Source organism: Serinus canaria, chromosome 2 (assembly GCF_022539315.1).
Source record: "Serinus canaria isolate serCan28SL12 chromosome 2, serCan2020, whole genome shotgun sequence".
Classification (NCBI taxonomy): Eukaryota; Metazoa; Chordata; class Aves; order Passeriformes; family Fringillidae; genus Serinus; species Serinus canaria.
In genome coordinates, this window is record NC_066315.1 from 15,468,609 (window position 1) to 15,495,095 (window position 26,487).

Here is a 26,487-nt window from a genome sequence, read left to right on the forward strand (position 1 = left end):
GAGAAGCTGATAAAGCTTGCTTCATTAAAGATACATATCGCATTCATGACCCAATTTCTGTGTTTTTACCAGCATAATTCAGGAACAACTCTGACCACATGCATGAAGATAGAATTTGGGAAGGCCTTGGGTAGGTAGGAACAAGCACACTGAATGCTAAGTGATTACTTCCAGTTTTCAGGTGCTTTGACAGGAAGAAAAAGACATAAGATTTGCTCTCCCTTGTACTGAACACTAAGGACCAGTAAATGCTTTAAGCATCCTAGCAGGGTGTGTAAGGCAGGCTGAAGTAGTGATTGTGCCATGCAGGTTTCAGGGTCTTTTCATTTGATTGCAAATCCTTCATTTCAGATTAATTCAACAGAAAACAGGAAAGTACAGCTGCATTGCATCACTATGGTTAATCTGTCTTGCTTCAGTGTGCAAAACTGCAGCTCATGTTTCAGCCTTATTCACTAAAGCACTGGAATGGCTTGCTAACACTCTTCTTCACTTCCAGCCTCCCTCCTGCCAGTTCACAGGACATACCACAGGTTGGTTTTCCTTTTCCCAAATCCCTGAGGACACTCTTCTATCAGATTTCTTAATTGGATTTATCCCACTGCTGGCCATGTAGTGAGCAGGCATGAACCTTTTCCTTCACCCTTGTCACTCTGGGACAGGATTGCAACGAAAAGGCTTTGCCCTGTGAGCTCTGCCTGCCCAATGCCATCATGCAGACACCTGGCTTGCCCTTGATGTGCACAGCCATGGCATGAAGGAGCCAGGGCTACCTAGGGAGGAGTCTGCAGGCGCAGAGGGGCCCAGACAAACCGGCACTGCAGCCATGCTGCCGCATGCTGCTTCTGCTCTTACACAACCTGAGTATCCGTGCTAACCTTAAACGTCCCTCCCGTAGGCTGTACTCCCACTGCACTCACATTTAAACAGCTGAGCATGAAAATAATTCCACACACAAATATCACACTTTGGAGTAAAACATTCATCCTCAGGACTTTCGTGTTGATGTGAGTGAATGTTTTCATTCAAACATAAAAAGCATAAAAATCCTCCAGGGAAATTTTTGCTCCTATGTGCAAGTGTCCATCTGCTACATCCACACTCACGTCAAGGGGGAACTGGCTAAGAAAGGACTTCTGGATTTGGCCCCAGTGGGTGGATTTGTGTTGCAGAATCTTTTATCACTTCTCTTGCCCACCCTCCTTGAGCTGCTAGTCCAGCCAAGAAAGGAGTCTGTGCCAGCAACACCTATGATTTCTGCTAAGCCTTTTCTGATATTTCCAAACAGACACCACATGAATGCAAAAAATCAACAGAAATAAAGTTTTTGAGGGCTAGTGTGCTCTAGGATAATGTTGCATCTTTTTAAGCTTAATGCACTGATAGTGTACAAAGATGCCTCTAAAGTAGTAACATTTTTTTTTGATCGTAAATATTTTGCCATCTAAAGTGTTAGAACATAAAATTCTGAAGTGCTCTGTGACATGCTGACCTAAGAATAAAAATGGATTTGCATTTCAGAAACCTGATTTTCCTAAGGCCAGACACATTCACATTAACAGAATTCCCCACAAAATTTCAGGGAGTGGCAGGACAGGGGTGGGGAGGAAGGGAGAAAGCCAGGCCACAAGACAAGGACTCTCTGCATGGCTCAGTATATTCCCTGAAAGCTTACCCATGTCCTCAGCACCTAAACCTAAAGGACACAAAAGTGCCAGACTGACAGGCCAGGTCACCCTTTTGAGAGGGACAGACATTGGAATTCTAGCAGTGACACAGAAATGCTTATTCAACATTTGGTTAAGCTCATTTGAAATGCTCTCTACAGAAACAAAGCCAGATTAGCAGACCCATGTCTTCTAACAGCAAAGGAGAAAAGACATCCAATGCATTTGGGAACACTTAGAGATGTTCTCCTAATGGCAGTATTTGCATAGTAAGATGAGCTTCTTGCACTCAGTTTTGGCAGGGCTCTTACTCTGAGATGACTGTTCGCCTGCCAAGCCACATTATACATGTGAAAGCCTGTTTCTGCTAAGGGCTGCAGACTCTGTGACAGGCCCAGTCTGCAATTATAAGACTAACATCACCCTACCTTGCTCCAAATAGAGTGGCCTTTTAGAATGGAATATTTACTCTTTGAAAGCAACAAATACAATGGTTTTCCAGGATTAATTTTCATTTGGGTATTCTCAATTCTCATTTCAATGGTACCAATGAGCTATTGTAAAAATTCGAGTGAGATTTAAAAGAGGAAGACACAACATCAGGTTTTTTTACAAACATGAATCTACAGTCCCTCTGTAAGGTGAAGATTTTGGGCACAGCAACAAATCAGGGTCTCTTTGGATGGAAAGAGGCCAGAAGCCACCTGCCTACCCCATGCGTGTTAACCTGGACATGCACAGCAGGAAGGGACATTCATGCCATCCAAACATGGGGAGGGCTGTTATGGCTGTGAGGGAGCTGCTGCAGTGGGAACACACTGCAGAATATAAGCCTGGCACTGTCAGCAAGAGAGATAAATTTAGACCTAATTTACTGCAGAATAACTCTCCAATAAAACACACACAATCTGTTTTGATACATCCCTGAAGTCATGTCACCACAACAGTTATTTTCTTCACTCCAGCAGAAACCCCAAGGGAGGAAAGCATATGAAATGCATGTGGGGCAGACTAGACCTGATGGGTACAAGAAAGCTGAATCAGTCTGTTTGAAAAATCTGGTCTGGAGAAATACAGTTCAGAGCAGAAAGAAACAAAGATGTGGGATACAGAAAAAGACATGGAGAAAAAGGCTTCAAGGCTATGGAGTCAATACTTAGAACATTTGTTTTCATTTGGAATTGCATAAATCCAGTTTAAAGTATACCTCATTTAATTTCAGTCCCTCTGTACTGGAAAACTGTGAATAGATTTTTATCAATAAGGTTAAATTAATAACCTGTGCAGATTTCAATGCAAAGTGTCAACTGTAAAGAAAGGATGGAAAAAGGAAGGAGGAGATTAATACTAATTTAACAGCTTTCACACTCTTTGTTTTCTCACTCCAATTTATTTAATGGAGTAGGCAGGTGGCCTGGGAGATTTATCCCTTTACACAGGTCTATAGCAACAACTGATTTTCAGTTGTTAAAAAAAATGCTAAATGAAAACTGTTTCAGAGAGGGAACTGCTCATTTTACTTTGGGGATGCATATGGACTACACAAGTTTATATGTTTTAGAGAGAGATCAGAAACACCAAAAAATAGTAAAAAAAAAAAAAAAAAAAAAAAAAAAAAAAAAAAAGGTGTTCACTGAAAAAGTCAACTTTCCATTTATCCTGGGGTTAATAGTTATTCTCAACATCTGATCTGGAAAATATTCATGTGAGAGAGAGAATTTCCAGGCCCCTATATGCAGCCATTTCCCAGAGGCTTCATAGAAGAACATCAGATTTTTATTTTTAGTTTCTTCTGAACTATGATATAATATGTGTCTACTTAAGTATTAGAGAAGGAAAAAAAATGGCATTCAAGGAACAGCTACGATTAAATGACCACATGTTCCCAAACACTGGCATTAGAGTGACTGTCTTTGAACTCCACTGTTTTAGCCTGGCCATTCCCTGAAACAATTACACAGAGATAAGACCTTAGGGAGCACTCCCGTCTCTGTGAATGAATTTCTGTATCACAAGTGAGTTTTAAAGTAACAATTCCTAAAATGGGACCAGAGAACACTCATCTTTTCCACAAGGAAAGCAAAGTGGGTGGCTCCCAGATGAGGATAGTACCACCTACAGCCTGTTACTATTTGAGCAGCATTACGTGGGCATAAGCAAACTGATCATACCCATTACATAAAAACGAGTACCCATCTGGATCTCCCATAACAGGCTCTTACCTAACGAAAAATCTCTGTCGATCTTCTTCTTGTCCATTCCACCTAAACATCCATTTTCACTGAGAGAGATAACACGCTTGGAAACAGCCCCTGAGCTGGCCAGTTTGCTTCCTCTCTCCTCTGGTACCTTTGACAGCTTCTCCTCGTCTACCTCCTCTCCCGAGTCTGCGCTCTTAATGCTCAGGCGTCTCATGCGTGACACAGAGTCAACTTCTTTCATTCGCACCAAGCGATCCATGGCAGTCCGGCTGGGTGGAGATGTGAGCTTGCCTTGGAGTGTCTCTATCACTTTAGAGGTGCTCCTCACTCTCTTTTCTGAATGCTGATAAGCAGCTGACTTGCAAACCAAGTTTTGGTCCTCACTTTGGCTGGGACTCACAGGTTGTTCAAGAACTTGCTCAGTTACCAGTGGTTTAGCGCTGGCTTCCTGGAGAGTGGCCTGGCTTTCAATAGGGTATAAAGATCGCCCTCCTGCTCTGACAAAGAGAGCACTCTCTGTCCAGCCACACTTTCGTCTGCCTTCATAAGAATCTTCTTTTTTTCCTTCTTTGTTACTTGCTGTGCTCCCTGTTGTTGATGACTCAAAGTCCTGAGCACCGTTTGAAGGGCTAGTGCCTGGGTGGGGTCCAACATGGTCATCTGGCAGGAGAGACTCTACTGCTATATCTATACCTAAAATTCTTGCAGCTCTTGCCTGCAATGACTCATTCACAGGGATTTCCACTGCATTTGCATCTGAAGAGTGATCAGCGTTGTTAGCACCATGTTCTGGGGCCACATCAAGTCCCACTGACCTCAAATCTGGCTCAGAGCACCTCTGGTTCCTCTTTGTTAGTGACAAGCGTACTACTGACCCTCTCTCTAATACCCTATCATTTGTGGGAGTTGCAGCTTTGCTCAGTTTAACAAAGTCTAGGTAATTTTGGTCTTCACTCATCTCCTGCAAGACAGGGTTATTGAAAGGATTACTGTCACATGAACTACTTGGGCTACTGGACAAAACTCTTTTGACAGGACCCTCATGAACTGGCTGTTTGCTTGTTCTGCTCTTGGCTACCCCCATCCCCATTTCAGTTTTCAGTCTTCCATCTGCTGGCCTGACTCCTTCACTGCTCCCTCCTGGCTTTGAGGAGCCTTGAGAGCCACCATATCTTGGCTCGCCACCATGCTCTGTCCCCATGCTCCAACTTTCAGACTTACTTTTAACCCTTCCTGACCTAATTACAGGCACCTCTGGCACAACCATTTCTGATTTCCCACCACGTTTTGGCTCCTGGCTTGATTTCTCATTTCTGGACTCCCTTCTCTGCATAAAGGCACTTGCCTGCAGAGGAGCTGCAGCACTTTCCAAACCATCTTCACTGCTTGAGCTCTCCTCCTGCCCTTGCAGCTCCTTGTTAAAACTTTCTAGCTCACTTATTGCATCCCAGGGACGGCGACTTACAGGTTTCAACAGGAACTGCCCAAACGGTTCTGTACTGTTGCAGGGAGCACCTGGTTCTCCCTTAACTACATCTCCCTTGGAAAGAAGGCCATTTTCCCTCTCTTGGACAGGCACAGGCTGGCTCTGGTGGGCTTTTGGGGAGGGAGACTGAAGGACTGAGGTGCCAGTCCTAGAAAATGCACTGTTGCTGGACTGGCTGAGGTGAGTCTGGCCCTTCATACTGTAACTGCTCTGTCTGCAGCCTCTCTCATCAGAAGGTGACCCTGTCTGTTTTGCCCCCATTATGGATGTTGTACGTCCCAGGAATTTTGGAGATAGCTGTTTGCTACTATCAGGCTTCCCAGGCTTTGTACCATGGAAAAATTCTGGGCTCTCAGGTTCTTCAGAGAAACTTGTCTGAGTCTGCTGGTCTTTGTACTGATCACCTGGCCAGGAGCCAGAATATTTGAGCTCTCTGTGTTTTGTAGGCTGAATAAATCTGAGGTCATTCATTTGTTTGAACTCTTCTGGTCTCCACAACTCTTGTTTTTGTAACTCATTTTTATTGGTCATGCTTCCTGTAAGCGCTTGTAACTCCAAGTCTGTTGAAGACATACTTAAGAGACTTTGTTCTTGCAAAGCTCCATTGTTATCAAACCTATTCTTATCAGAGCTCTGAGTTATGTTGTTGTTCCTATCTGTATCTGGCAGATTGGATTCTGATTTAACTGGGATGGAGACCAAACAAAATATAGTTTCATTCATTTTTTTCTTTGAACTCCTTTTGCTCTGCATCCCAGTTCCAGGTTCAAACTTTTTCACTTTTGTAACAGTCTCACAGGTGCTGTCCATATGTGAATTTCTTACAGAAAGCTTGCCTTTCGTGTACTCTGTGCTGGCTTCGTTACGGGGGCTGTGATTAGATGCTCTACAATTGTCTCTTTGGTCCGGCAAGGCACAGTTTTCCTGATCTCGGATGGATGGTGCCAACCATCTGTTGCTATGGGTGGAGCTGTCGGAAGTTCTTTCTCCCTTCGCAGAACTGGACAAGTTTGATGCATCCACAAAGGCACTGTTGTACTGCACTTCAAGATTTCTCCCTTGCAAAGCACCAGAACTGGGACTACCTGCATTTTCAGTGTGGTTAGAGTTGCCCTGCAGACCTTCCAGTGGTGTAATTTTAATGTGACGTATCCGAGGATCATCAAAGGGAATATACTGAACGGAACGCAGGTGGTCAGCAGGGCGCCTTGCATGGCTTTGCTTCCCATGAGGAGAATGGTTGTCTTTGCAAGGGTCACCCCCCACTTCAAAAGTATTCATTGCTGGTCGTTGGCAGGGGACAACCCGCTCTGCAGGACCCTGTGGATCACTGCTGGCGCACGTGTTGGTGTTAGGCACTTCACTGGGGGAATGTGGGGTCACGTGTTGGTGAGATGGGGATTTGTAAGAAGGAGGAGGTACATACACTGGGGGCTCCAAACCAGAGTCTGGAATGCCAGCATCTTGCCTTGGCTCATTGACTTTGGCTAAGTAGGAGATAGGTTCCTCTTTCTGGTAGTGGTCCTGGAAACCCACGGTTTCTGCAGGTGCCCTAGTCTGCCGCTGCAGTTCATAGGATGGAGGCTTGAGAGGTCTCCCATACTTGGGCTTCACCAGGGGAAGGAAATTGCCTCCTGTTCCATGGTGCTTGGCTGGTTCCACACTCGGTCTGTTTGGGGAGTAGGAGGGGGTTTTAGTGACGCTAAGTGAGTTGTTGGTCAGGGAAGGCATTTCCACGCACCTCATGCTCTCAGGTGAAAGGACCCTTGGCAACGACTGCGATTTCCCCCTGCTCTGGGTGCTGAGGACGCTGTCTCCCAGGGTCAGCGAATACAGCTCTTGAAGCAGCTTCTCCCTGTCACCCTCAGACATTTGCCTCCCTACCTTTTTTGGCTGGCTCCAGCTCTCTACTTCCAGACTTTGCCATTTGCAGTCGCTGGGCACTTCGCAGCTTTCCTGCAAGCCGCTTCTTCTGACATACCCTGCACCTGTCCCCACCTTCAGCTGATTCTCCTTGGGGTGCCGGGGTGCCCCTGGGGATGCAGCCAGGCCTTTCATCTCCACACTGGCTTTCTGGGAATAGCCCAGTAGCACACTGAAGTCCTGTCCTCGTCTTCTCCAGTAGGCCAGATCTTTATCAGTCTTGGGCTGGGAAGACCATGCTAAATGAGGCTTGTCATAAACCCTGGAAAAAAAAGCAGTGTCAGAGGCAGTGTGCACAGGTGCCTGTTCTTTCTGCCATGGGTAAGGCCATTAGGAGGTCAAATGATGAGTTATGCCAATGGGGTTTTGTGTAATCTATTTGCAACCAGATGACAATTTTAATGAGAGGATTTTAAAGTCAGTCAATTAACATAGGTAAAGGAAGGGAAAGAAGCTCTTCTGACAGGTTGTTAGCTATGCAAAGATGTTAGAAAGAGAGACAAATGCACACAGTTACCTGCTGTGCAAACATGCACAGCCCTCCTTGATGGACATTAGAAAATTCCCTGCCCACAGCAGGGGGCTTGGAACTAGATGATCTTGAAGGTCCCTTCCAACCCAGACCAGCCTCTAAGATGCCATTCTAAAACCAGAAGTGACTGTCTTAAATTACTTCTATATCCTGAAAAATTAAAATCTATAGATGTCAAGGAGACTACTGTGGCATTCAAGTTTAACAGGATTCCAAGAAGCAGAGGTAGGGAGAACAGGTAGATGTCTATATCGTAAGATTTCATAAGATATAGTCTGTAAGAAACATGATTTGCATCCTGGTGAAAGTGCTGAAATTAAACATGTCAGTTCCTGAATTGATTCTTGTTCATCTTTCTGAGGGAATAAATTTCTTCGGGGTGCTTTGGATTAAATGACACATGTCACAACAATGGTGATATATCAACACAGTTCTGAATAAGACAGAACCAATATTTTAAATGTAAAATACCTCAAAAGAAGTATAAAATTCTTAAATAAAAGAATCCATCAGTGAAATATGAAAGACATTAGACATTGCAGATCAGAAATTCAGAACACAGATTTACATGAACAGAATAGGTTCATTGTCTGTTCTGAACAGACTGTAAACTGTTTCATACATTTCTACAGAGCAAAATTGGTACCCTTCTATATAAATAATTAATTTTCTACTTGAATTGCATTCTGCTATTCTTGTACCTAAGGTGTCCAACAATATAACCGCCTTTACACTATGTGGCTGCCACCAGCATAAGACTGGAAAGAAAAATCAAAATTGACAGAAATAGGACAAGTATGTACAAGAATTTCTTCCTCCTCCCTCCACCCCAAGGTATATAAACAGTGTCATCTGGCTTTTTTTTCCTAAAAACGTGATCTATTTAAATAGGACTTTGTGAAGACATAATACAAGTCAAAATTCAGAATGAAAATTAAGCCATGCAGATCCACAGCAATTTTCTTTTATGCATATTACTTTCATCCTATGAGGCTAAAAGTTTAAAAACCAGACTGGGCTAAGGAGCATCTTGTTCACATTAATTCAATTGGATTAAGATTGAACTTCTGAACAAAATGTTCTGCCTCTGAAGTATGAAATACAGTTTGATTGCTGAACCCCAAGAAGGAATAGACATCTCCATTAATTAATGAAATATAACAGGACACCTCCTATACCAGAAGGTGACTGTAGTAACAACAAAAACTTCCATGTGGAATCATACAGCTGAACAAATGTTGTTTTCTACCTTTTATCTCATCCCCATACTGCTGTGGCACCATTTGTATCCATGTTTACAAAATGAGATGAGAAACAGGGTCCCGCAAGAGTGAGGAGAAATGAACAGGTTGCTCTTTCTGATTGATTTTATCCATCACTGTAAAAGGGTCTACAGAACTTGCAGGAAGTACAGTCGTAGATTCCAAGACCAGACATCTCGCTAGTTTGACATCTCGCTCAGCACAGGCTATCAGAGTTCTTTGAGATGATTCCTGCTTAAATAGCAGCATCTCTTAGAAAAGCACCTAAAAATTCTGATTTTTAAATTTCCTGTGATGTTGCAAAGCTTAATTCAGCATTAAAAAAAACCACACAAAGTAACCTAAAATCCTTTCCAACAGGAGAAAAGACCCCTCCATTTTTTAAAAGCTGTTTAAAAGATTAAATTTATTTTTAAAGGCTAATAACTAGGCTCCAGTAATGAACTTCAGAACATGATACAAACCACCGTGTAACCTGTACTGTGTCATTACTGCAACAAGACTGTAAAAAAGACATTTAAAGCAGGCATTTAGAGCATTTTAAACCTGATCCTTTCTAAGATCTACTCATAGGACAGACAGCATCTGTCTCTCCAAGTCCTGGCTAAGGCACTAGAAGTGGTTACATAGCCAGCCTCCATCAGGGACCCTGTAAACTTGTGAAGATGACACTGCACCGTGCGGTGGGAAGAGGATGCTCCAAGGACCCTCCAGTGAAGCTCCATCCTGAAGTCTCCTCTGCTCCCAGTGATGGAGAGCAGCTCCTGCACACCTGCATGCAGGCATGGTAGGCAGGCACAGCACGACCACCCTGCTTGTGGCCACAGCTGCAGCAGAGAGTGCCTCCCTCCTGGACATGCAGCCATTCTGGCTCTTGCAGTCAATGAAGTGCTGGAAGGGGAAACTTCCAAGAGCCACTTCAAGTTTAAAATGCTTCACTGCAGCCTCACCAAAGGTCAGATGGTGCACATCACCAAAGACAGGACTTCACAGCCCCTCTGTGCAGCAGCTCATCTCTGACTCCGCCACTCCACAATTTTGTGTCTCTCCAGGATGTGCCGGTGCTGATGCACAAAGAAATGCACACAGCAGCTCCCACATGCCTGACAGCCAGGAGGAGGATGGAGCCAAGGATGGAGCAGTCCCATGGGACTAACTGTGGAGATTTAAGTTCCAGGGACAGAGTGGTCCCAAGGGATCAAGGAGGTGGGTTTTAATATTATGAACTCTTTTCTAACAGGCCTGCTTCTAATGAGTGTCAGAGTTGCTCTCATAAAATGCTTTGAGTTGATTCTATATAAAGTTAGTTTAATTAAAATTGTTTAAAACCCCCAAAACTATTTCTAGCTTTCTGTGAATTTTAGGCCTTTACAAGAAATGAGGCCATAAGTCTACTCTGCACTGGCTGTATGACCACATTTCACTGAGCTGTCTTTCTCAGAGCCATGGACTGAAGCTGCCTTTTTCCCCTAGGGTGACACTGGACCAGCAGGACCTCACATGATGCAATAATGGGGCCAAAAGTGAAGCAGCATGGCACAGGCATCCAAGTTCAAACCCTGCAGAATTAGGCCACTGCAGTGCTATGTAGGGAATGTCTGCCCCTGTTGCTGGCTGCCAGAGTGCAAGGGGAAGGTGTTGGGCACTCAGTGGCTCATCCTGCACGAGCTGTAGGCACTGGCACAGACTTTGCCAGAGAGCCCTGTTAAGAAAGTCAGCAAGGTGGAAAAATTTTCAGAGGGCTGTTCTGGACAGTGGCAGCTTCTGTTCTATTTTGAGATCCTATCCTCACATACACTCTTCTGAGACCCAGCATTGGAAAACACCAATATAGTTTTCTAATTGTTCCAGCAGGTGATCTCATTAATGATATCTATTTATCACTAAATTTGCTAACTACTAACAGTTCCTCCCACACAAACAACTAAGCAAAGTGCTTCTTCTCTCTACTTAGAACAGAGTCAGAAGGAAGCTCTCCTGTGAAAAGAACTCTCATCTATACCCATAGGATCAGCTTTCCCATATTTTTTTACTTGTCTCCTCTTCCGAACCTTTACTGTGTGGCCTCCAAATGCTCAGTAAAGCAAGGACAGCCAGGAGAGCCCTCCCACCATCTGCTCCCTCACACTGTGCCTGAAGAGCAATAGGATGGAGCCAAACACCACTTCCCCATACCACCAGGGCATCACTCTCCCCTCACTAGCAGCAGGAGCAATGGCTATGAAGCCTCTACCCTCCTCAACAAGGTTTGATTAGCAGAACAACTTCAATAAGCAGAGACAACAGCAACATTCCCTGCCATCACAAAACACCACCAGCCCTGCAAACCTGCCTGCAAAGGGAGCCATGAGGCTGGCAACATCACCCACTTCCCTGGTGTATGGGAGATGATAGTTCTACATCAGTGGTATAAACAAGAGTATGGTGTAGATAATTCCCTGGACAAGGAGCCTAAGCCATGCTCAGAGTTGCTGTGGAACTGCCACCATCCCTGAAGGACACACACAGCCTGCTCAGGCCCTCTCCTGCCCTGTGCTAACTGGGAAAGCAGCACCCAGAAATGGTGGCAGGAAGCCTGCGATGCCCAGAGGGTAACTCGCTGGGTGGTCGTCTTCTCTTTGGGCCCAAATTGTGCCCAGGTCTCTGCAGTGTGCAGCACTTTCCCAGCCTGGGAACCAGAAGCTGATTTCCCAGAGCAGCCCAGAAACCAAGAGCGATATCCAAATGTCTGCTGGAGCTCACCATGGCCCCCCTGTCACCGGCCTGAGCACGCCCAGCTGGGCCACCACAGGCCCAGCTTTGGAGCAGCTCACATGCACATGGCAGCCTTGTGACTTGGGAGGGGACCTGGAGGGGCTCAGGAGGTGACACGAGGCACTGGATCCAGCCTGGAGAGCTCCCTCCTCCCTTCCCAGCCCGGCCACGGCTGTGCCATGCTCCACACCAGAGGCACTCCACACTCCCAGGCATGGCAAGGAAGGGATGATACAAAGGTTTTTCCAGCTGCTAGTCCCTTGTGAGAGTTCCCAGTAGGCTCACTGGAAATCAGATTTTGCTTAACAGTAAAAGCAAGAAAATACTTCTATTTTTATGAAAGTGTGACAAAGCCATTTCCAGGGTTGTGTTCCCTATGTTATGTGGAAAAGCCACTTTTAAAAACCAGTATTAATATTTAATTATGCTGTAGACTGGCAGGTCTCACCCCTTACATTTAGAAAGAGATGTTTAAACTGTTAGAGAGCATTATTTGATATTTAGCCAGGACCAGCAATTACAGGTATCTTTTCCATATCCAAGATATGGAAAAGATGTGTGAGCCCCTGCAGATGCACCCAGAGGAATGGGAAGCAGGGAGGCAGCAGCCCTCCAAACCCCTGTGCATCCATACAGGCTCTGACAAACAGGAGCAGGAGCAGCAGTGCTGTGGTAGCTTCCAGCCTCACACAGCGAGATCCTCTTCACAACTAAACTGAGCATCAGCTTCAGCACCAGTGCATGCTCTCTTCCCCCGCTTCAAAACCTTCCCTTTCATTCTTTTTCAGTATCTTTCCTCACTTTTTTTGTTGTCCAGTTTACTTCATCCAAAACACACCAGAAAGGACCCTCCCAATTACCCTTACATGTGTGTCCTGTCCTTCCTTCTCTAGAATGGATGGTACTACCTTGAGACCTTCACCAGGACTTGCTGTCCTATGACTGCTTTAGAGGGCTCACATCTCTTCCTGCCCATTATCCTAACTGGCAACCAGCAGCCATTCCTGCTCCAGGCAAACAGACTTGCAAGGGGAAAAGATGTGAAGAGAAAGAGCAGACGAGCCCAGGAGTAAGGGGACACATGGCTTTGCCACATGTTACTGAAGGTCTTTGTAAGAGGACAAGCTCCCAAGGTGACAGTGTTTGCCCTGCTTTCAGTTTCAAGCCCACTCGGCAGGAGGAAGGGGCTTTTCCTTGTAAACCATCGTCATACTTGGGCTGGCTTCCAGTGCTGCTCGAGCCCCTTTCCTTTGTCCATCTGCAGCACTCAAATAGCTGCAGAACAATGGCCGAGTGTCGGTGTGTACACTCAGCTCTTCCTGCCCAGCCGGCCCGGCCCCGGCGTGCACGTACTCGGTGCTGAGCAAGCCATGGCTGTACAAGCACGTTCTCTGGAGTGACAACTACAGCTTCCACTGGCTTGGAGCTGTTTGTAAAAGAAGCGCACAGGCACCTTCTCATGTTTACTCCACAAGAGCAGCCTTAGGAGAACAAGCAAGTCTTCAATGAATGTAGGATCACCCACCAAGAGCTGCATGTGGCTGAATCCACAGTAAAACCTGGGTGTGTAAGTGGCAGAAGAAGCTGGGTGCAGTTTTAAAACTGAAGAAAAGGATGACTTTTTTCCCTTTTCTTTCCCCCTGTGCTGGAACTAAGCTTTCCTAAGTCCATCAGAAAAGCCTTTCTCATTAATAAAACATATTTTCCCACACTCAGCCACTTCCCATTATCCCAGTGTTCCCAAAGGCCTTTCTCTAGCAGAAGGTGAATGGATGTGTCACTGGATGTGGACATCCAGTGAACGGAAATGGTTATAGGATGGGAGCAGGAAAGGATCACAGGAAGATTGTGTTAAGGGTTAGAGTCATGATTAGTTATCTGTCAAGACCAAAAGAAAGAGAAAGCAAAGCCATGGCATGATGCTGAAACTTACCCCCCTTCTGAAGTATGAAAAGTGGACAAACCCTGAAGGTCATGGTGGTAACCAGGACCTGCTTGCCTCCCTTGGCTCCCATGGCTGCTTTCAGTGTTGCTTGAGCTGGTTTTCACCAGAGGTTTCTTGCTGTAGGCTCCAGCTCTGGATTCTGCTTCAATCCCATTCAGTGCTGGTCTCTGAGCAGATCTGCTCCCCGTGACTTCATGCCGGTATCCATCGTATCTGTTCTCGTATGAAACAGGGGGATTTTTCGACAATTTGTATCCATGAGAAATCAGAAGGTCTTCAACACTGAACATGTTGTGCTGGATACACTCACAGCTGTGCCATCAAAAAGCTCTTTCCAGCTGGACCCATCACTACAAAACATAACAAAAAACAATCAGAAGGCCACTTTAGACAAGAAGAGATGCCTTTGATCAGCTGGTAGGCTCAGGAAGGTAGAAGTCTCATCTCCTCTACTCAGTTTTTCACCCTCTTAATAAAATAGAAGAAGCAAAGTGCATGCAGATGCTGATGAATCATGGGCTGTCCTTCCCTAGACAATACACCTCCCTGCACTCAGCCAGGCAGCAGATGTTGTGCTGCTGCTGCTGACTCAGTCCCTTTCACTCAAGAATTCACTGGTGATTGCAGCTTTCAGGTTTCACTAATGTGACCTCAAAATAAAAACTTTGCACTGGAGGTAAGCCTACAACTTGAGCAGGCATTTCCTTAGACAACTATTTTCCTCCAGTCATGGAGAGGTGTGCTCTGTATTATGTTTTAAGTTACTGCAGGAGGAGGGGGTGGATTACAGAGCAATAAGCCTCTCCCTACAGTTCTGCATATTCCAATTAAAAAAAAATGTTCACATGAACAAGGACAAAATATGCATAAGAACAAAAACGAATTATGCAACCACATGAGAAACCCAGGTAATATCATGCAATACCCCAGCTAAACAGTCCTTTTTACAGATTGCTTTCTTTTCTCCCTGCATTGGTCTGCTGCAATCCTCAGCTAGAATAACACAAAACCTAAGATTTCAAGTATGCTGTTTTTACAGCACACTTCCATTGTGTAACATGACTATAAACAACACGTGATGCCCAAGTGTATTGTATCTCAAGGATCTGCAAGACACAGGATGGTCAAGATTTTTCTTCCCCAGTGACAGCCCTCAATTCTGCACTGACTAGAGCAAAGATCCAGCAAACTGAATTAGTTGGCTGAATACCACTCTCACAGCTTATAATGGCAATTATAGTATACCCATTCTTCCAGAGTTTTAAAATGTGTGGAAGGTAATGTTCTGTTCTGAAGGTTGTACAAATCAATGGACCCATCCTGATACATTCCTCCCTGTTTGAACTGTGCTAAAAAAAGAAAGAAATTTTTTAAAAGGTGGATAAAAAGGTAAAACACACAAAACACACAGAAACAGATTTATGCAAAATATAACCACAAGATTCTTTTCCTTGCATGAAGAGTTCATTTAACACATCTAGTGAGGACTGTGTGTCCTTAGTAGCAGCAGGTCCACCTGAGGATCATGAGCCCTGCACTGGCAGCTCCTTAAAGGAGACTGTCTCTGCAAAGATCATAACAAAAGTGCACTTTATACACTACCTCTAATGCTCTTCCTGGGCATGAAGAAAGGGAGAAGTCTGTTCACTATTGTTCACAAGGATTTACCTGAAATGGAGCAACTCCTGAGATGGCTGTTCTGTGTTTATTAGTACTAAATCTCTCAGGCTCCATATACACAGAAGTGGATGGGTTGGGTGTGCTATATAAACCAGTTTCTGTGCTGCAGCACTCCATGTGTTATGACCACTTTTTGTCTATCAGTGCCCAATCCATTTTCTGTCCCACCTTGACTCCTGGATGCTGTGCCAGCTGTGGAGCCAGTCTGGCCAGCTGTTCTGGGCCAGCCTGCAAGAGTGCAGCTCCAGGCATTCAGGAACCCTCCAGCTACTGCTGCACTGCCCACAGTGGCCACAGCACTCACCCAAGGAGAGCTCACAGTGTAGAAAAATAGGCACAGTTGTTATGCAGAGCCACAATTTAACCTGGAACACTGCAAAAGTGGCTTTCCATCCTGAGAGCCTCCTGAACACCTAAACCTGTCTGTTCCTAGAGCTCAGTGAATCTCCTCCCTTTTTACACATGCAACACTAAACACCCTTTCAAAACAGAGAAATAAAGCTCTGTGATAAAGATATTAGCCCCTGCTAGAACAGAACTCCAAATTCCCAGTAAGAGCTCAGAGCAGATGAGCCAGCAGTAAGTACAAGCTGGCAGAAAGCAGGGAGGAAAGGGACCCTTCCCTCATGGAAGGAAGGGAAGGCTGTGTGGGTTATTTTTGAATGCTGACCTAAAAAGCTGATTTTCCATCCACCCCCTGCCCAGACTGTGCAAGGAGCCAGGTATGAGCAGAGCAGAGAGAACAGCTGGCTGCTAGAGCTGTTCAGCTTCTAACAGGAGAAAGATCCAATGTGACTACCATAAACAGCAAAAAGCCCATCGAAGTGTTCACAGGTGCAAGGAAGAAATGTGCTTTTCCTGCTGTTAGGGGCTGCTTTGGAGAAGAGTTTAACCCCCTCTCTGCCCTGCACTGCAGCCATCAGAGAGGTAAAGCTGCGTGGGTGAGAAACCTCCAGCCCATGGGGTTTACTCTGATCCTTCTTTTGGCACCTGTGGTGAGGAGCAACAAGTGGAAGTGTGCCATGAGGAACTGGTATGACTGTCTCTTCCTGCTCTGCAAACTCACCATGTGTGGAAGGGGAAACCTCCTGGTGTTACATGTGCTGGGGAGGCCCATCTGGGAGAAGGATGCTATCACTATGCCCACCGCAGCACTGCAATGGGAACAACCAAGGGGGAGAATCCTGCTCCATGCTCATGGCACAAGCTCCAAAAAACCAGGAGCAGTGGTGGCAGATGGCCACTAGCTGGGACATTGTCAGGACACAGCCTCAAAGGGCAGTGCAGAAGTCATGGCCGATCAAAGCTTGCAGGACATCAACCATGTCAGCACCCATCATCTGCAAGGATGCTGGCCAGCTTTCTGAATCTGGCTAGAGTTCTGGGACACTCACCCCACCCTCCCTTAGATAAATAAACCTAAAAAATAAAATCAAAGGAATTGGATTGGCAGGAGTAACAAAACCATTGCTGCAGCATTCCATGTAAATAATCTGTCAGTCTGGACCGCAGAGTAAAGGCTGTGCAGAGCTTCTAATTTGAGGGAAGATCAACAACGCTGCAAAACAGTTTGTTTTTCCAGCCCTCGTTTGTTTTGTTTGCCAATGACATCACTGCTTTCTGATAGGGTTTGCTTCCTGAGGATGCCTGCTATCTTGCCAGTGTTTCCGACCTGTCCCCGGCAGCCGGTACAACTCTGCAGTACATTGGAAACAGGGGCCAAGCTTTTCTCTGGAAACTTCTCAGCAGCACTCTCAGATGCAAAGAAACAAGTGTGAACGGCGGAAATCAGCATCAGCCCCCATGTAGACAGACACAATGGAGACCCACAGCCTGGGCAAGCGGGACACAATGGGATCAGCAGATGGAAACGTCATCAGAGCACCTCACCTTGGGGTGCTCGTTCCAGGAGCACGGATCTCACCTCCGGCCGGAGAAAAGCCCAACGCACTCCTGAAAAACACCCTGAAGAAATTTGGTGCTAGTTTCCTTTGAGCTGCTTCTGGAACTCATTCTCAGTGGGGGAAACACATTGTTTTCTATTTATGATCTGCCTTTGTCTGCAGTTGTTTTCAGTGGCAGCGGTTCCCAAGCCTTGTTATTGCGGGGCTACCACCACCATCTGCATGATGACCAGTACCAGTGATGATCAATGCCAACAGCTGCAGCAATGGCAGAGGCAGGTCTTACCTGTGTGCTCTGAAGTGACTTGCATGGCACTGAATGCTCCCTTCATGGTGCTCTGAGCAGCCCTTGGCAGGCTCCTTCCTTTAGCCCAAGTTCCACAGAGTGCCCTGGCACAGCAGCCACATATTGGGTGGGAGACCAGAAGTGTCAGAGGATTTGGTCCTGGGTGCCCTCTGTAACATCTCTCCTGCCCTCCACTACATGAAATGTAGGGGAAGGTGGTAACCCTTTACCTGGCTGAATACAACCCCTGAGTACTTCTTGCCCTCCCACCTCTGCAGAACTATTTATAACACTAATATAAATTATTTTGTACAACTTTCAAGAAAATAAAACATTGAAGGAACATGATTCATACTGCAAAATGATGCATACAACATCAGGAATCGCCAAAATCAAGGACACACTATTTGCTGCAGTCTCTAATTACATGACTTGAGGCTACTGAATTCTGCAGGACTCTGGCCTCAATTGGTGTGCAGGCTAGGTGATGGCAGTTCTCCCTGGGCTGTCTCTACATCAGCTATTCAAACACTGCTTTGAAGATATAGTTACTAACAGGCATCTGAATTACAAAGACTATTATCTAGATGGGTCACACATTAAACTAGCTTATCTTCACTCACGTCTGGGTGACATTATTCTCATTTCATATCAGACATGTGCCAGACAGAATATTTATGGAGACAGACTAAAGTGAAACAATCCTCTCCACTCTAGGCACCCAGTCTGAAGTGCTTACAACCTGATTTTTTGAAGGACTCAGCTCTAAAAGTGAATTAGGTACATTCAAAGCAACTGCTGCAAGAACCTAGTGCCTCTGCACATGAACCTAAGTATGGCAAATAGCTGTCCAAACAATGAAGACATGGGATGAGCCAAAAAAACTGGTTGCAGTAATTTGTGTACTGTGCTTTCCTCCATCCCTCTGTCCATCTAATCCAACTCCAACACTTTTGTCCAGGAAGCCCCATATCTCCCCATCCCTGTTAACTCCTCACCACCACATAACCAAGTGCCTTCATTTCCCGCTTCCCACACTCACCAATCCTTCTTGCTGTCCTCCCCCTCTCCTCCAGGATCTCTTCTCTGCCTTCCTGTCTCCTGGTCCCACCAGTTGAGCCACTCTTCCCACACAGCCCACCACTGTGGCAGTCAGCCCATCCTTCCTCCTGCACCCCTCACAGCTTCTGCTGGCCAGTCCTCAGTTTGCATCCATCACCCCAATTCCTTCCTTCCCCATCTGATGAACACCTACTGTCCTGTCTACACTTCCAGCAGAAGAAGCTCTGTGCCTGCTCCCAGATTTGAGACCCCATCTCTTCTATACTGGATGAAGCAGGAGCTGTCATTACAGGGATGATCCCACTCCAGAAGCACAGCCCTACACAGGCACGCTCTGCTGGCACATCCCTTGGAGCAGCGAGGGCACAAGCACTTCAGAAAATGGAGTAACTCAAAACAGAGATGAGTGCAAGCCAAGAACATGCACAGATGTCTCCAAGCCTTGTCACCATAGATCCTGTTCTTGAACATGATGGCACCGCAGCTCTTAATCAAAAAGCTGAAAGATTTATTTTCTTTCCCCTTTCTAATGTGGGCAGAACAACATTCCTTTTCTCCTCCCCTCTAGTTTTTCTTGGAAATGGTTGAATTGGTTTAGCTGACAATATTAAAATAAACCTAGCCTGAGAGAGAGACACAACCTGAAAGTCTCAGATCAAGCGATAAAAGCCTGACAGACTAGAGCAATGGAAAACAGGTTCTTAAGGTTGTTTCAATACTAGATGGTGCTACTTGCTCTGTCTAAATATAACCCTGAGCTATATCCCAGGAGAATATCTAAGGCTTTGGACATTTTAATTGCTCCTGTTTTCTCACTCTGTCTTTGCATGTGTGCATATAAAATAGCCTATCAAAAGGACATTAAACAAGGTTTTTACCTTGCTAATTTCATCTTTTGCAGCACAATAAAGTCAGATGGGACTGTAACCAGCAGGTTGCAGTGGTGCTGTGCATGCAGCCACCTCAGAATGCCATGCCCCTGCCCTCTGCATGGAAACAGGCAGCACCACATCCACTGACTTGCAGATACATGCTCCATTGGGAAAGATAAGGTTAATGTGCTTGAAGAGCATTCCACAAAAATGTTCACTATGATCAAATGTTAGCTATTTAATGCAAAGATACTGTAGAACACAGGAGAAAGAGACTGGAGAACATTAATGCAAGTTGGATGTATCCAGCTCAGTGGGGCTTAATTAAGCATAGGCTAGGAGTAAGGAAGGAGTACGGAAATAGTCAGGGCTGCCTCCTTCTAGAAATTCTCAAAGGATGAGTGAAGGGCAAACATATCATCTGACTTCAAACACAAGGGGGAAAAAGACAGATCTGGGGTATCATAGACCAAACAGCCTTGCTTTGATATCAAATCAGACAAATTATTATTCCATTCTCTTGTAAATACCTATAACAAATGTTGATTATCATGGAGCAGGAGGGAGCAAGTGTGCGATCCAAGAAGAATCTCCATCTCCCTGCAGCTGCATCCACTCCCACATGATAAAGCCTTGAGAAAACAGAAAATACAGACTTGTCAAGAACAAATTAAGCCTAATCTATTTAATTTTCTGCTTTGACTGAGCTGGGGGCATAGTGACTAGGGAGGGAAAAACAGCACAAGTCACACATTGGAATGAGGAAAGCTTTGATGAATGCATGTGATAGTCTTATATGCAAACCAGGTGAATACAATTGAGGTATAATTTACTGTGGGCAGGAATACAGGGCAGCCTTCAAGTTTGTACTCCAGGAACAGTAGCAAGTCCAATGGCAACCTGAAAAGACACATAAGGGCTGTGCCTGGGGTCTTGTTCTACTCAGTATTTCCATTAATGAATTGTAAATTAGGAGGAAGATTACAATTACAAATCTCTAGGGAATGCTGTGAGCATTTTCAAGGATTAAAATTAGAATAAAATCTTAATAAATCAAAGACCCAGTCTGAAATGAATGACTGAGATTCAATACAGGCAGGTGTAAAACAACATGTTGAAGAAGAAGGATGTAATGCAAAACAAAAAGGATTAGTACAGCAAAAGAGTCTCTGGGGCTATAGTCACAAAGAGGGTTGACACGATTTGACTCAATGATCTTAGAGACCTTTTCCAAGTTTAACAATTCCTTGGTTTCATGATAAGAGCAGAGCAGGGCTTGGTAGACACAAGTGAATAAGCTTGGAGATATATCAAGAGGAGCATCGTACACCAGGCTCTTTACTCCTCAGCCCTATATCCAGTTTGTGTCCTACCTCAAGCAAGATGCTCACAGGAATGATAAAAGATTTAGCCAAGTGTGACCCCTAGAGAAGAGGGTACAAGAAGTGGGCTTGTTCAGTTGGAAGAAAAGTGTGGAGGAATGAGGGTGAGAGAATGAGAGATGATAACAAGTTTTAAATATGTCAGGCTGCTAAAAGGCTGCAATAATCTTGTCCTATTCCCTGCAGAAGTGGATTACCAAAGGGACAGGGTTAGGAAGCAGCAAGGGTGATTTAGATTAGGTATTAAAAGGAACTGTCTGGCCATAATGATAGTTATTGACTGTTTATGCTGGCAGGCTGTGAATCAATACTGGTTTTCAAGAACAGACTGAATGAACATCTATCAGAAGTGGTGCAGATGAAGCAATCCTGCCTCAGAAACAAGGGATTTGGGATGGAAACTAAACTTTGTAATATTCTTCCTCTGCCTTTCCCCCAAAAAATGTCTTGTTGGCATGCCCCACACATTTCCAAGAAAATCAAAACTCTTTCCCACCGACCTCTCAGCGTTACAAATAGCCACCTCACCTCAAACACAATGTGACTTTCCCATCTATCCCCAGACCCCCTGCTACAACTCTGCCTGCACCCTGCTTTCCTGACACCTCTGCACTGCAGGGAAGAGTGAGGGGATTGCTAAGGGGGAGCAGGTCTGGCACAGGGGTAGAAAAAGAAACTTTGCTTCTCCTCCAGGGATGGGAGGGACAGGGAGGCTGAGACACAAAACACACACCATGGGTTGAAGGCTCCTGAGCATAGAAGAGGCAGCAGATGAGCAGAGGCACCAGAACGGGGTCCTGACCAAAGGACTCTGATCACATCATGGATACACACCAGGCAAAGCTTCAAGAAAGTTCCCATTGCAGCCAATGCTGTAGTGAAGGCTTCAAAGCTGCTAGTGCTACATGCATAATCATCTCTGCAGACTACATGGGAGGAAGACGTGCCAAAGTCTTTGCTGGAAGAAAAGCCAACTTTATGTTGGTTCTGCATGTCTTCCCAGGCCAGTCCCTCCCATCCACCTCAAAGAAATGAAAAAGAAATATGTGAATTTTTGCGTTCAACTCTCATTACCTGCGGGCAGGAGAGTTCACATTTTTTCTCTAACACAGGGATTCACAGACAGTGAAAATTACAGCTCACATCCTCTTTGCATTCTTTGAGCAAAAAGACCTCACTGAAATCCTGGAGGAACTGTGCCAGAGAACAAATTAATGATACAATGTGTCTCCAATAAAATTAGGAAGCAGGAAGGATAAGAGGAACAAGTCTTAAAGAGTTTATTTAACTCTCAGAAGGTAGTTATTCCTGTCTTGTATCTCAGCAGTGCAGATGCATCTGCAAACCCACCATGGCATGAGAGAGTGCACAGCATCTCCTGGGGCAGATCTCCACAAGTGACAGCTGCTTTTCAGGTGCTGCCATTGTTAGGAGGTTTCAGACTCTGCTTTCTCACATTCACCAGGGAAAAATGGTAGAGAGAGAGAGATATATTATTTTTTTTAAGTAATATGGGTGTTTGAGTATTGGGGTCACACAATGCTGAAAAACACGTCTGACTATGCATGGATGGGAGTTGGTATCCAAAATAAGTCTGATTTTTAAATTTGCCATGGAACAATCCAGGCCTGACTGAGCAGGATGCTCAGGCCGAGGCTCTTGAGCATCCAAATAGATGTAAGTGCCTAACAGGGAGAGAGGATATGTCCAAGCATGCACAGATACCACTGTTTGTATTAGCTGGTTTTCAAAATGTCAACAGCTGGCTTTCACTGATGACAGACCAGCACATTAGTCCACTGAAATTGGCCCAGATTTTTTTCAGAGAAGGAGCAATTGTTTAAGAGCACTCACTGATACTCTGTGCTCCAGATATAACCAGTCCTTACACCAATTGGCAGCATATGGTGTATTTCCTCATATGACAGCTTTTGTCTGTCACAACAGGAGAGAAAAATAGTACATTTATTACACAAGGAGTAATTAGTCAACTCTTTGCCTCCCAAAAAGGAACTGCAGAAGAGGATGCTTTTTAGGATTCAGGAGAATGTTTCCATGCTGTTTACAGTTTCGTATGGAGCAATTCACTCTGGTAGAACAAAGCACAGGGAATCACATTTGTTGTTCACATCCTAAAATCAAGACATTATGGGCTAATCATCCCACCTAAAATACCTATGGGCAAAGTCCTAATAAGCTACTCCCACATTAGAATGTCATGTATTTTTTTAATATAAAAGCTCTCCATCTGTACAAGACAAAAAAAAAAAAGGATCTCAATAATAACTGTATTAAATCTGTCAAAGCAAAAATTTTTAATAAGGGATCTATCACATGGCTGAACTTCTTTGAGGTGACAGTGACATGACTTATAGAGCCTGGGCTCTGTGATCAAAAGGATTACACACATTAGCATCCTACTAATCACAGCAGGACAGGCCGGCCCATCAGGACTCACGGAGGAGGGATCCATAAACAAACACTTTCTCCTGTTCACAAATGTGGCTGGGAGCAGAAGTGTTCCAAGGTTGGTGTGGTCTTCTCTTCTTTCAAAGAGATAAGGATTGTGTGTTCTGGAGTAAATAAATTCTCAGCATAGTCTTACCCATCTGTTTGTTTACTCATTTTCGGACAGTACCACCCTCTCCTGTGTGTTATCCCCTTTATATTACCCCTGTACTACAATCAAATGCCCTCTCTTCCAGACTGACCCTCTGCTTCTTCCTGTATTACAGACGCCTTTGATCTTTCTTTCTTGGATCTGTGTGTCCTGACTGGTAGTCTCAGCAGGATTTCCCCCTGACCCCTTGTTCTACCAGAAAATAAATGCCAAAGTAGCATTTTTATGCACTAGCATAGAAAAAAACCTAGACAGATGTTTGAGAAGGTACACATGATCAATGTTGTGCTGCTGAAAAACTGTGTGTGCTGGGCAGGGCTGCCCACCAGTAAGGTAAGCCCAGGCTGATGAAAGGTGACCCACTTCCTGAGCACAGATAAGACCCCTGGACCAACAAGGTGAGCAGTCATCACCACAAGGGAGAAGATGGACCATTCTGAAAATTCAGAAACAGCTGTTCATTTTTCCCCCCTTCATCGTGCTCTTAGTGACTTGCAGGCTGCTATAAGCATTTTCAAAATGCAGAACCCAGCCTTTAACTTTTTTTTTTCCTTTTCTCAACTATCTCAGATTTTTTCCCTTGCCTCCCCATTTGAGACAGCCCAAGTTATGGCTGACAAATTCCATTAATATCCTAACTGTAATACTCTTGGGCAAAGAGGCTCCTGCGGCTTTTCGCTCCCTGCAGGCACTGCCAGTACCAGGGGAACTGAGGGTTATTTCTAGGTAGATGTGAAAAGATGCCATCAGTTCACACAGAGACCTTAACAATTGCATCAGGACTGCTGAAAGGCTGACCAACCCCTTCCTTCACAGCTGGAACTGGTGAGTAAGTTTCCCCAGCAAGCCCAAGCCCACTTGCCCTTGCAACAAAGCACAATAACAAGATTGCAGAAAGCAAGATAACCCTTCCACTCAAGGATTAGAAAACAACATCTGTTAAAAAACAAATAAACTGGTGTAATGGCTTCAGCAAGAGACCCAGAGGATTTTAGAGATGTAGCTCGTAGCTTGGTCAACACATTGTGAACAGCAAATTACAAGAGAACAATTGTTTCATACCAAGCTCTCCCACCCCTGAACTCCCTCAAGGTTAATTAGGATGGCCTCTGGCCAAATTAATTAGAGGAGAAGATTTGGGCAGGACTTTGCTATGCACTCATAACTAGTTCCAAGGTGACCAAGAAGTTCAGAAATGCCTCACCTTCCAAGTAGAGCTTGCTTGGCAAAAAACAAGCTCACATGTGCCATGTCATTCTTCTGACAATCAGGAGAAACACTTAAAAGTCGTGTTTCCCTAACTAACAGCTAACGTAGAAGAACTTTCTGCATCCTTCCCACTGAACAATATGCCCTTGTTTATTTTCTGTGTGCTTTTTAGGTCATAAGAGGCCAGTGAAGTTATGCATCTAAAGAACAATATAGTACTGTAGTATGCCAGTTGATACACACAGCCTGGCAGACCCTGAAAGATCCATCTTTTCCAAGAGCTGGCAAATACATGTTGCAGCATGGAGAAATACTTTACACCACCATAGGAAGCAAGGATGTAGAAGGGCCCAGCCTTTGAAGTGACAGACTAAATTGGTGTTTTAGTTGGTATTCTAATGTGCCTTGATGGTACAGAGATGATCCTGCCTTGAGGGGCACAGCCATGCCCAGCTTCTCGATCCCACGGCAGCAGTCTGCCTCAATTTCCTCCTGCTCCTGCTGCCCAAAGCATCCTTGGAAAAGGGAATAGCTGGCAGGACCACACTTTTTCCTCCGAATGGTACCATGGTGAGTGGTAGAACTGCACAGCATAGTAGGGTAGAGAAGATCTAGCCTCTGTGATTACAAACCAAGTGCTGGCACAAATTAAGGCTCTGCAAGTGACTGCATCTCTGATCTGTAGAGCCCTTCTCTGTCATTAATCTGATATTGTTTAGTTTGAAGCTGGAAGGTTGCTATTTTCCATGTGTCTGTTTCCCACAAAAAGCAACAGCCATTCTGGGCAGAATCGGAACTTCTGAAGTAACAATGAGAAACTGCTTCAGCTCACGCAAAGAAGTGCAGCTGAATACTTTTCAGCAGGACACAATTCTCATTGTCACTAGCCAAGATTTAATGTCTTGACTCTGTGAATCAGACTGACTACTTAGAACAGTTACATCGTGTGTTCACTTAAAGACATGGGCTGGAGTAACTAAATGTGTAGAGCCCATGCCAATAAAAAGGCATTATTCTCAGCTCTTGACAAAAAAAAAAAAAAGGCGGGGGGGAAGGAAAAAAAAAAAAAAGGAAAAGAACCCAAACAACCACCCATCCTTAATAGAGGCAAGAGTCTTTTGGCACAGATCCAGTGGCAGACTAAGGCCATGATTTGCAATTCTGAGGCAATTATGAAATGACATAACAGCACAGATCTCCTTCTGACAGAACAGCTGGGGTTTTGTCTCCTTTGCAACAGGACATGGTTTAAAACAACCACCAGAAGTAAAATAACCCAAAGAGCCATTTAACTACTGTGTAAATACTGGAGTACAGATAAACACCAAGAGGGACGGCACTCGGTGTTTCAGACCCTGGTGCCACATCCTCTCGGGTCGGTGAGAGCCGGCACCGAGCCGCAGCCGGAGCCCCGGTCCCGGGCGCGGGGGCCACGGCGACCGACGGTGAATGAAGGGGAGCGGCTCCAGCGAGCGGCACCGACCAACTTCCCTGGGACCTCGGCTCAGGGCGAGCTCCCGGGGGGATGCCGGCAGAGAACCCCGCAGAGACGGCGGCCACGCGGGGAGAGAAGAACGAGCAGGTGCAAAGGATGGGAACCCGAGGGATGTGCCCCCCACTGCCGCGAACCGCCTCCGCTCCGGGACACCTCCGAGCGCCGTCCTTCCCCTCCCTCCCGCTCCCTCCAGCCGCCCGCCGCCCG

At 45.3% G+C, this 26,487-nt stretch overlaps 1 protein-coding gene across 5 annotated transcripts in view; it reads right to left on the reverse strand.

The window, feature by feature from the left end:
* JCAD (junctional cadherin 5 associated) overlaps window positions 1–26,487 on the reverse strand; it is a 63,310-nt gene that overhangs the window by 5,235 nt on the left and 31,588 nt on the right. For 2 of the 5 annotated variants that reach the window (XM_030229937.2, XM_050970886.1), the window contains exons 2-3: window positions 13,759–14,120; window positions 3,795–7,539 (exon numbers count right to left, since the gene is read on the reverse strand). In XM_030229937.2, the coding sequence (XP_030085797.2) occupies window positions 3,810–7,539; window positions 13,759–14,060 (4,032 nt within the window). In that variant the 5' untranslated portion in view covers window positions 14,061–14,120 and the 3' untranslated portion in view covers window positions 3,795–3,809. Of the gene's footprint in view, window positions 1–3,794; window positions 7,540–13,758; window positions 14,121–20,104; window positions 20,207–26,487 lie in introns of those variants that run through there. The other 3 variants (XM_050970887.1, XM_030229941.2, XM_030229955.2) reach the window with 3 other exon arrangements.